Below are 11,835 nucleotides of genomic sequence, written 5' to 3' on the forward strand. Positions count from 1 at the left end.
GTAATTATTACATTTTACTTCGTAAACGGTGAAACAAAAACCTTAAAATTCTTTCTAAATTTTGACGGGTAGATGTGATTTTTAAAATACTGTGAATTTTAGATTATGCATCATTCATTCTGTATGGTGGGGAGCATAAACGGATTGGACGGCATTTAAAAAAAAGGTGGGCCATTGAATAAAATCAATGGTGGGGAGCATAAATGGATTGGATGGCATTTAAAAGGAAGGGGGGCTATTGCATAAAATCAATGGTGGGCATTCCATCCTAACTGCATATTACCTAATTAAATTTTAGATTCAATTGTTAAAATTGTAGATATCAATTGATGGACGGATATGTAAATCAAAAGCATACATAAGTTTCAGGTCAAACTCACCGTGGATATGTAAATCAAAAAGTAAATGGCTGTGAACTTTTTCAACGTGAAGCTCTCAAGGGTCCACCGCAATGTCCCCGCTATATTTATTACGTTCAGCAATTTCCAAGAAGGTGGGCCATTGCATAAATGGATTAGATGGCATTTAAAAAGAAAGTGGGCTATTGCATAAAATCAATGGTGGGCATTCCATCCTAAGAGCATATTATAATTTGGCCAAATTGAATTTTCATTCAATTGTTAAAATTGCACATAGCAATTGATGGACTGGTATGTAAATCACAAGCCTAGCTGTCAGGTCAAACTTACGTTGGGTATGTAAATCAAAAAGTAAAAGGCGAGGGCTTTGTCAATGTGAAGCTCTCAAGGGTCCATTGCATTGTCTTCGTTATATTTATATTTATTTTGCCCATCAATTTCAAAGAAGGTGGGCCAATCCATAAATAGATTAGATGGCATTTAAAAAGAAGGTGGGTCATTGCATAAAATCAACAGTCGTTATTCCATCCTAACTGTATATTATAATTTGGCCTAATTGAATTTTAGATTCAATTGTTAAAATTGCATATAGAAATTGATGGGCGGATATTTAAATCAAAAGCCTAGCTGAGTTTCAGGTCGAACTTACTGTGGGTATGTAAATCAAAAAGTAAAAGGCAGGAGCTTTTTCAACATAAAGCTCTCAAAGGTCCACCACAATGTCTCCATTATATCTACTTTGCCCATCAATTTCAAAGACTGACGTTAGGAATTATGACGAGATTTCAAAATTGAGATAGATCCAAGGCTCCCACCGAGGATGGACGCCACACCGATGGACGCGGTTTGGCTAGTGAGGCCGCCACAGGTCAGGTGGCTAGTGGTCGGTGCTATGTGGACCCATCATGATGTATGTGTTTATCCATGCCGTCCATCCATTTTGAAAGATAAATTTAGGGCTTGATCCCAAAAATGAGGTAGATATAAATCTTAAGTAGACCATACCATGGGAAAATAGTAGTGATTGAATATCCACCATTAAAAACCTCCTAGGGCCCATTGTAATGGTTATTTGACATCTAACATGTTAATTAGGTTATGCAAACTCAGATGAAGGGAAAAAATATATATCAGCTTGATCCAAAACTTTTATAACACTCAAGAAATTTTTAATGGCAGGTGTTCAATCAGTATTGTGCGGTCCACTTGATATTTGGATCAGCCTCATTTTTGGGCTCACACCATAAAATGATCTAAAAGAATGGGTGGACAGCATGAATGAAACATATACATCATTGTGGGCCTCACATAGCACCGACCACTAGCCATTGGCCAGTGGTCGAGGTAGTAGCCAATCCCTTTTACACACCATCAAGCTTTCATGGGGCTTATTACAATGTTTATTATTCCATGTAACCCCTTCATAAATATAAGCCTTGATAAATAAATATTTTGGCAGGCTGAAGAAGATTACAATCAATCCCTACCATTCTTTGAGGCGTGGCTCACTTGAATCTTAAGTTTGCCTCATTTTAGGCCACCAACCAAACATGAGTTTGTCAACCGCAAGTGGATTTAATACCGTCATGTTTCAGGTGAGATGTGGTTTGACTGAGGTAACTGGGACCCTTGATTGTGGGGCCGTGATGTATGTGGCTACATCCATGTTATCCATCATTATTGAAATGTCATTTTAGGATTCCGATCCTTGCCTGTGTGGTAGATTCCGCGGAGTTTCAACATGAGACCTTGGGTTCGAAACACATAGACGGTGAAATCCCATATGGCATGTGTGGGTGTGTGGCTGGTGCATGTGTAAAAAAATAATGTCATTTTAAGATATATGATCATTTCATTTTAAGATACATGATCTAAAAAATGAAGTAAATCTAAATCTTAGGCGGACCATAATATAGGAAACAATTAGAAAAATTTTGGATCCTGATATTTTGGTCTCTCCATCCCGTGCTTTGTGACCACATCAACAGTTTGGATGGTAAACAAACATTTTAGGTAGCCACATCAAAATTTTAATGGTGAGGAATCAATCACTACTGTTTCCTATGGCACGGTCCACATAAGATTTGGCTCTACTTCATTTTTAGGATTGTACGCTAAAACATGCTTTTAAAACGGTTGGAGGGTGTGGATTTAAGTCACATACATCACAGTGAGTCGGAGCCCACCCACCTGGATGGATGGATGCCGTCCATAGAAAACTTCTTAAGGCACACATTAATGTTTATGTGGTATTTATTTACCATCCAATCCATTAATAAGGTAACATAAAACCTGGATTAAGGGAATTAAATAAAACAAATATCAGCTTGATGCAAAACTTTTGTGGCCCATTAATGTCCAATAAACACTGTTCTCTTGGTATGGTCCACCTGATAACTTGATATGCTTCTTTTCTGGATCATTCTCTAAAATGATCTGTAAAAAAATGATGGACGGCATGGTTACAGAATAGATACTTCAAGGTGGGCCCCACGGTAAGGACCGTACCGTCTTGGGTCTTACCTAATGCGCTCCCACGTTTTACGGCAAATTCGCGTGCAGCGCGAGGCTGCGAGCGCGGATACGATTTGGTCCGGTGCTTTTATGAGGGCCAACTCAATGTATGTGTTTTATATCCATGCCGTCCGTATGTTTTTCCATCTAATTTTAGAGCATGGACCAAAAACATCAAACAGATCCAAATAGTTGGTGGACCACACCACAGAAACAGTGGTGATTGACCGCTACAAACTTTTAATCGGCCACAAATGTTTTGGATCAAAATAATAATTGTGTTTTACTTTCATACAGGCCTGCGTAACATTCTCAACGGGTCGGATGGCTAATAAAAATTACGTTGAACGAGAGGAAATTTTTTTTAATGGTGAGAGTTTATGGTGTGGTTCACCTGAGATTTGGATCTTCACCTGAGATTTGGATCATGAACTACAATGGGCCTTCAAAGCGGATGGACGGCGTGGATTTAAAGATATACATCTAGGTGGGGCCCACAAAAAAGACCCGACTGAACTCCGCTGTGTACTGACCCGACAGAATCTGCACCCTCCGACAGTTTGCTTAATGGCCTGGATAGCGTCAGCATTTGGCACGTTACTTTCTGGTTCTGTGTCAGATCCCGATGACCGATTTTTCGTTGACTGGCCAGGCCGGCATCTGACACAAACAGTGCAGCTTATAAATTAGGAAGGAAGATCCGCTGAAGGCGACGTCGCCCTGAAAATCTCAGTTGCAGAGAAAGAGAGAGAGAGAGAGAGAGAGAGAGAGAGAGAGAGATTTCAGGCCTTTCAATAGGGTTTCTTCTCAGAGCTGCTTCGAGAGCTTTAATGGCGACTTACGACATTGCATAACAACGATTAATGGCGATCGAATGTCAGTAATGGTTTCATTCTCCATCTTCATGACTTGCCAGGTTTTTTCCTGTGCGTGGTGATCGATCTGCTTCCAATTCGGTTATTTGATGATAGATTTCTGGTTTTTCTAGGGTTTCTGTTCGTAATCTAGTGTATTGGATGGATTTTATTGATTTTTCAGAAAATTGAAATTAATGATCTGTATTAAGGTCTAATCAGTCATCTTTGGCGTTTTCCGGTGCTTTTTTTTTTCTATGATCTGACGATTGATTTGACCTTTAGGGAATTTTCCGCTTTTCAATGTATTTCACTTGATTTATGACACAAATTTAGAAATCGATGCTCTGTTTTGAGGTTTAAAAGTAGTGATTTTGGATGTATGTTTGAGAATTAGATGGATCTTTTTCATTATTTGATGATTTTTCTGTTGATATATGCCATATAGTGGGTGCTTTTTCAAGCTTTGCTTGGTGATTATTGGTGGAAATTATAAATAATTAAAAAAACAGAATTTGTTTGCTGGAAATGAAATCCCTAAGAAATAGTTCTGTTTTTCATGTTTGGGCACTGGGAATGTGATTCTGTGGAATCCAGTTACTGTGTTTGGGTAAGAGGATTGTGAAGAATTATATTCACAGGAGAGGGAATTGAAAACCATGATGGATTCATTACCAAGGAGTTTGGAAGCTAGCTCCACCCAAGGAATTTCCAAACATCTCTTTTGGTGGAAATGGATTCTAGCAGGAGACCAATTCCAAGTATTTCCTGTGGACCAAACCCAAGTATTTGCATTTATTTATTTACTTTTGGTGTTTGTATTTAATGATTTCAAGGTAGATTGATGATTTTAAGATATTTTTTGTATGGATTTTAATTGATTTTGTGACATGGCATGGACAATAATGCTTTGTTTGGAGATCTGATTGCTGCTATAGGGTTTGATTTTCCAACGTTGGAATGGTTTCAGAGAATTTTAGTTTATTGAACATTTCATTTCAGGTATCTGAAGATAGAGGTGCAACTCGACAGGGCTGGGTCAGGTTGAGGGTCAACCTGACCTCGACCCAACTTGCAACCCAACCCGGCCCAAGTTCCAACCCAAAGTCCTGTATACTCGACCCAACCAATCCCTAATACATGTGATTGTTCCCAATCCAATTTTTCTTAACCAGAATTCGAATTAGGGTTGGCATTTTCCAACGCAAACCCAACCTGAGAACCTTGACAGCCCGACCCAAACTCGGGTTGCATCCTTAACCGAAGATAATGCTCTACTTGAAGGTCAAGTCAATGATTCTAAGAACAAATTAGCAAAATCAATTGTATTCTTGAATACCTTGACTCTATGATTTTACAGAGTTATTTTTGTTGATCAGAATATTATATGGCTTTGCCTTCTCATTTAAGAAATTTGTGTTTTTACTGGATTTGTATTGATTTAAATAAGCGAATAGGAACTGAAGATCTGATTCATCAATGAGTTCTGGCATGAATTTCCGAATTTGGGCAATTTTGGAGTATTTGATTGATGGCCTTAAGATTGTTTGCTAACTGTTTGTGTTCTTGTTTTGCTTGCTTTGGAGTCATGTTTACAATGCATCTCTGTGACTTAGACAATTAAAAGAAAAAGGAACTTGTTGCTTTCTTTTTAGGTTTAAAAAATGCATTTGGTCATATTTGTAGAAATTTTGTAGAGAATTCAATTGTGTTTTCTTTTCTTTTCTTTTTCTTTTATCTTTTTGTTTTTCCTGCTTCCTGTTTTTCTGGTAGGGTGTCAGTGCCACTGCCTCTGAGGATGCCCATGCTAAGACTCAATTTCGGGCAACAATGTGTCCAGAGAGTAGTACACTATCAACTCAGATAACAAGTCGGGTGTTGTTTGATATTACATTTCATCTTTGTTGTTATTTCTCATTTAGTATCTCTTGCTTTTGAAGAATTTAAGTTAATTGAATAGGTTGTTTTGAGGTTTAGGTGTATATTTGTATCTTATAACATGATTGCTTCAGTTTTTGCTTAATCCGCATTGTGTTTAAATTTCTGGTGAATTTAAGTTTCTAATGAGAAAAGGCATTGTTTCTAAACGACTACATTCTTATCTTTTGCAATTTTTATCACAAAAAACTTCAAAATTTCTGACTTTCCCAAAAAGAGGCCTTTTCTTTTCTGAATTCCATGGTTTTTTGACTCAACGACTCATTCCAACTCATTCGGATTTTAGTCTAGTCATCACTTGCCCGAGTCAGGGGGGAAATTAGCCTGACTCGCCCAAGTCAGGGTTGAATCGGGGGACCTGTGGTATGGACTTGCAACAGTCCAGAATGAGTCCAAGTCAGCAATACATGCTAAAGTCCCAAAACCTTCTTTTTAGAAGGAAAAATTACCAAAAGTGCTCTTTAACCCACACAACTGTTGCACCCTACAATGATGATCAGACGACCTAAAAATCAGGCTGATCCAAACATTAAGTGGAGACAAGTGAATTTGCAAGTTTGGGGTGCTGTACATTATTTTTTATGGTGTGGCCCACTTTATGATTTGGTCGGCCAAATTTTTGGGGAGTCTAATCATCGTGGTGTGGTGCGCCTGTTGGATGGGTTGAATGTCATAAACGCACCACATGGGCCTCACAATTTCAACTCCATTTTGTAGAGAAAATAGATGTGGAAATTGTGGTCATTTCGCACCCCGAATGATCATTTTGGTGCTTTAGAAAATTCAAGGACTTTTTTTTTCGGGAAATCAGTAATCTTGAGGGGTTAGGCATTAAAAAACCCCTTTTCTTTTTGGAAGAATTCATGCTGAGGTCCCAAAATTGCCGGTTCTTTCTTTTGGTTACATTCATTAAATTCTGTGAATGCACCACACCTGTCATTGTTTTGATGCACATCTATGATATATGTGGTTTGGACCTTTTTAAACCTCTGTGACTTTGGTAAATAAGAATGGAATTCATGTACCAGTGAGAAGAACTTGAGTCATCTTACATTTGAAAAGCCAATTGCTACACCATTCTGCCCTGTTATTGCTCTTGAATAGGAACTTTATCTTGACCCCTGCCACAAAGTTCTCTTTATTTTCTGGTATCTCATTTTCGATATTGGTGTAGTTTCTTCCTTTCCTTTTTTCTGATTTCTTCGATTCAAATTATTCAATCAAGGCAGAAATCTCAATTCCTAATCAATAAAAGATAGAAAAAAAAATAAAAATAAAAGTAAAAATCATTAGTTCCTTCCCTGATCTTTTATAATCTGTTCAATTTTATTAGAATCTTAGCCATCATATTGGATACTTTCCTTCCTCCAATCTTACATTTAGATTCATTGCTGGTGCACAGTTTTTTCAAGTTCTTGCCCATTTTTATGCCATATACCTCCAGATCTTGCTAGAAAAATTAAGTTCCCTCTCTTTGTGAGGCCTACAACTCACTGTTTCTTGGTATGTTGCACAGTTATTTTCTGAAAGGACCCGAAAATCCACAAATTTGGGACACTGCTGGCTCTTCTGATTCAGTTTTATGTAAGTTTCATTTAACATAATTTTACATTAACCATAACAACTTGAAGTTAAAGCAACTACAGTTTGTAGCATAGTCCTCAATGACTGCTAATAAATTTATTGCTTCTGCCTCATTAGACTTCTAATTGCAGGAGGTTTGCTTGAATACATCCCGACATACTGGAATATGGTGCGTTGGGACTCTAGCCTTTGGAAACTAGGCAATCTACCAATGATCCAAACCGTTTATGTGACAACTATCTCTTTGTTCGGTGGAAAGACAATAGAAATTATTTTAAAAAAATCAATTGTATTATTTCAAACCTTTGATAATTTCGCTCTTTTGCTTTGAACATGAACAGTCACCATAAACTTTGTATAATCAATAGGTTGAAATATTCAATCTGAGAATTTTCTTTGACATCCCCCATCCAATGGGATCCATGTCAAATAAACGTTTCGTATCATTGTACAAGGTCCAAATCCAATGTCTAGAATCCCAGTGCATCCTGTTTTAGTATGTCGGGATTTATGTAAGCCAACCTCTAATTGCAATTCATTTGAACAGTGCATGCAAACATGCCTTTAGTTTATAAAAAAATCTATTAAAATTCAAACAGAAACATTAACCTCACTTCAACGTTCGGTTCTATTCTCACTGAGTGGTCTTAATTGCCTTTCTTTACAGCTTACTGTGACTCATGCTAGAACATCCAATCCACTGCCTGCTTTGACAAACAAACGGGATTCATAATCAAGCTGTCACGAATAGTAAAAGCTCGTCTTCCTGTGGAAAAAGAAAAAGAACCAAAAAAAGAAAAGAAAAGAAAAGAAGAAAAGGAAACAAGATCTCTGCAAACCTTTGATTGGGAGACGATCATGGTTCAAACGCTAGAAGCCATCAAGGGTGGTGGAGGTTCGGTTCACGTGGGGGCCACAGGAACAATCGGCTCCTTGATGACCAGGGAAATGGAATCCATGATGAAACAAATGGCGCAAACATCAACTTCCTCAAGAAGGAGACCTCCAACGGTCCCAGTCTCAGTGCCCTGTGGTGCAATTTCCAAAAAAACACAACCAAGGAAAAATTCTCTCAATGAAGCCAGCAGCAGCGGCGGCGGCAGCAGCAGCAGCAGCAGCAATGACAGAAATACTGGATGTACAGAAAAAGCAAAATCCAACCTCCGAACAAATGACCATCACATCCCAATGCTCAGCTCTGGCAACATCCCCGCAGAAAGAAATCCTAACAGAGAGAAACCCGACAAGAAAGGATCATACATTGTTGAAGTTGTAGATATAAAATGCGGCAACCCTGATAGAGCATGGACAGCCCCCATAACCACCCGGCTCAAGAAGCTAGGCTTCTCCAAGCTCTCCGAAACCGTTGCCTAACCTTGCACTTTTTTGGAATCTGTTTTCAAGCTCCTGTAGCTGAACCCATGCATTCTCGCCGCCTTGTTATCCGTCACTTCTACTGCTGAGCAGATGCTTGGCAAGAACCCACCGCTTCTCTTCTTCTTCTTCTTTCTCTCAGTCACGACTGCAGACTCGGACTTGGTCGTAGAACCACTAATGCCATGATCCACATTGGAAGTCTGTGTCTGTTGTTTCTGCAGTGTCTCACGGCGGTCCAGCTCCAGTTGTCTGAAGTACTCTATTTCCTGCAAGAGGAGAGATCCGATTGTGCCTCGGGTGCCTATCTCAACCGGAGCTGTTGCTGCCATTTCTAGCTACAAGAGGTAATACTTCTGGTTCATATATCATGGCAACACTTCGATTTTTGCTTCTTTTTTCTGGGTGAAAGGGAGTAGTTTCTGATCTTCTTTCTGGGATTGCTTTGAGTTCAGGAAAGGCTTCGATTCATTGAATATATATGTGCATTGGCTGAATTGGGTGGATAGGATTTATGATATGGGTCATCCCATTCTTGTGTTTGCTATCAATACATGGGTAGCTTACTCCACCTGAGGAATAACAATGTCCTGATGCATCAGAATGTGAATAGTGTCCTGATGTATGCATTATGTACAAGTAGAGTCCATGAGTTGGTGATCTAGACCGTTGGCATGATGATGTCTGAATCAGGATGGTGTATTGCATGGAAAATTTCCTGATGCTGTGATCCTCTCCATCGGCCCTGTGTTGAGGTGTTTAGATCAATTATCCAAGTTAGAATCGTCTTATCTGGTTGATTTATTAGGCATCATCACCCATTCATTGTTTGGTTACAGAACAACGGTGGGGATTTCCAAATCATGGGCCCTACAATGCACAATCTGACACACGAAGATAGTACTGGTCTCTGTTGCGTGGGAACCTATAATCGGACCCAACACCGGCCAGTTAGCTGGTGTCAGACCTCAGTGGGCCTCACCATGATGTGTATTTTATCCTTGCTGTCCATCCATTTTGTCAGATCATTCGGGGGAAGAGCCCCAAAATGAGGCAGATCCAAATGTTAGGTGGACCACACCACAGGAAACGATGGGGATTGAACAGACACCGTTGAAAATTTTTTGGGGACCACAGAAGTTTTGGATCAAGCTGATATTTGTGTTTTCCCTTCATCCAGGTCTTTGTGACATAATCGACAGGTTGGATGGAAAATAAACATTACAGTGGGCCCTAGGAAGTTTTTAATGGTGGACGTTCAATGAAAACTGTTTTCCTGTGGTGTGGTCCCTTGAGATTTGGATTTGCCTCATTTTTTAGCATATGGCCTAAAATGAGCTCGAAAAATGGATGGACGGTGTGGATAAAACACATACATCATGGTGGGGCCCACAGTGGTTAGACACCAGCTAGCTGGCTGTGTTAGGGTCACTAGCCAAACCGTGTCCCCTATAATATTCTTTCCTTTGTGGGGGCCAGCGTACGGTGATAGTCAGTGTACGTCATACGCTGGTACCAATGATCGTCCATGAAAATGTTGGATTGTATTTCAAAAGGGATTTTTTTAAATCCATTTTCAAAACTTTGGCTGGTGGGAGATGTGTGAGTAAAGTAATTTTTTTCTTCCCTCTTTTTCTTATCTTTTTTCACACGCCAATTATCTTGGCCTGCAAGTGAGCCGGTGGTGCCAGTTTTGTTTGGTGAAGATGACTTTTCTCGCTATTTATTTTTACGGTATCATGTGTTTTTTGCTTCGTCATTGCTTTTGCCGTCTCCTTCTATTTTGGTCGGTCATGTAGAACTAATGGTCGAGATCTCTTTCACGCAGATCATGTGGTTGCAATTGATTTGATTCTGTGGGGACGGTGAAAGGGTGGTTTTCCTTGAGTTGTACTTCATTTTGAATTCTTTCAAGAGAAAGGTAAGATTCCTTCACTTACACATCAATCAAGCAGTTGGAAGTTTTTTTCTGTATTGTCCATTTGCCAGAAATTGCTTACACGAAGATTGCCGTGGCCTACCTGTGTCTGATCTGAGCCATTCATCAAGATGGGCTCAGTTTGTTTATGACCTGGTACAAAATTGAGCCTGCTCTGCTCATCAGCTGGGCCACAACACTACATTGAATCTAGACCGTTGGTTAACTTCTATACCCCAGTGCCCCACCAGATGAGTTGTGGATCAGAATGATTTTTGAGCCGTGGTGTTCGTTGTTTGTATGGTGAGGCCTGCTTGATGAACGGCCCATGTGTTTGATGCTGACTTGAGAATTACCCGAGGACCGAGTCTTGAGTGATTCTAGACCACAGAGAGTGTAAAAAGGGCACGTGTTGTCTGTACCATTTATCCTGTGGGGTGCCAGAAACCATATTCTGACCGACCATTTTGGTGTAGCCATGTGGCGGACGGTGGTTAATGAAAGGATGGTTGAAATGGAATCCGACCGATTGTCCCCATCGTATATACAGTAGTCCATAATTTCCGGAGTGGGGCCCATCGGATGAGCGGTTCAGATAATGGGCTGTTGTGCCATACGTCCAGTCGGGTTCGGATTGAATGAACTGTTCATGCCCCCTTCTTCTTTTTTCACACGTACGTACACCCACATACTCACGGTGTTGTGGGATTTCACCACCTATGGGTACCGGAACCTTTGACCGGGTGTTGAAACTCTTGAGTATACAACCGGGGCAAGAGTCTGCTGACAAGTTAGATTTCATGCATGTGGATCGGCAATCCACATCGTTGATTTTTTTCCGGATTTGAATAGTCCACCCATTAAGAAGTAGATAATTGAAAGAAAAATACTGGCCAACTGTTTGTAGTATTTTAATCTGACAAATTCAGCTGTGGCAGCTTAGCCGGGAGTTCACCAATTAGGGAGCGTTTGGATTGTGAGTTACTTATAGGCTACTTATGCCTAAGTAACTTATCTTGGTTTCTAAGTAGGTAAGTGTGTTCGGTAAACAACACACTAATTAGCCTAAAAGTGAAAAAGTATGTTTGGTTTTCCATATCACGTGATAACTTATCCCTTTAGTTTGTTGGGTCCACCCTTAATATTCATTATCTATCATGTGTTCCCAACCTTGGCCCTTGTCACACCGAGATCCATAGCTCAACTGGCAGACTGAGTGGAGATACCTTGTTTCAACAATTGAGGTCTTGGTATCGATCCCTAGTGGGGGTGGCTAACATGGAGTGTGTGTACT

At 39.9% G+C, this 11,835-nt stretch overlaps 1 protein-coding gene across 7 annotated transcripts; it reads left to right on the forward strand.

Moving 5' to 3' along the window:
- Positions 1 to 3,488: 3,488 nt before the first annotated feature.
- LOC131221333 (uncharacterized) lies at positions 3,489 to 10,597 on the forward strand. Of its 7 annotated transcripts, XM_058216556.1 has the most exons (5): positions 3,489 to 3,749; positions 4,730 to 5,011; positions 7,182 to 7,249; positions 7,917 to 8,970; positions 10,452 to 10,597. In XM_058216556.1, exon 4 carries the CDS (start codon positions 8,108 to 8,110, stop codon positions 8,621 to 8,623), a length of 516 nt encoding a protein of 171 aa, XP_058072539.1. In that variant the 5' UTR covers positions 3,489 to 3,749; positions 4,730 to 5,011; positions 7,182 to 7,249; positions 7,917 to 8,107; the 3' UTR covers positions 8,624 to 8,970; positions 10,452 to 10,597. The 7 variants fall into 7 exon arrangements, with proteins under 7 accessions (XP_058072539.1, XP_058072535.1, XP_058072537.1 ...); XM_058216552.1 differs by lacking the exon at positions 4,730 to 5,011 and having other exon boundaries at positions 3,489 to 3,799; XM_058216554.1 differs by lacking the exon at positions 4,730 to 5,011 and having other exon boundaries at positions 3,489 to 3,789.
- Positions 10,598 to 11,835: the final 1,238 nt, after the last annotated feature.

The sequence above is a fragment of the Magnolia sinica genome, chromosome 12 (assembly GCF_029962835.1).
Source record: "Magnolia sinica isolate HGM2019 chromosome 12, MsV1, whole genome shotgun sequence".
Lineage (NCBI taxonomy): Eukaryota > Viridiplantae > Streptophyta > Magnoliopsida > Magnoliales > Magnoliaceae > Magnolia > Magnolia sinica.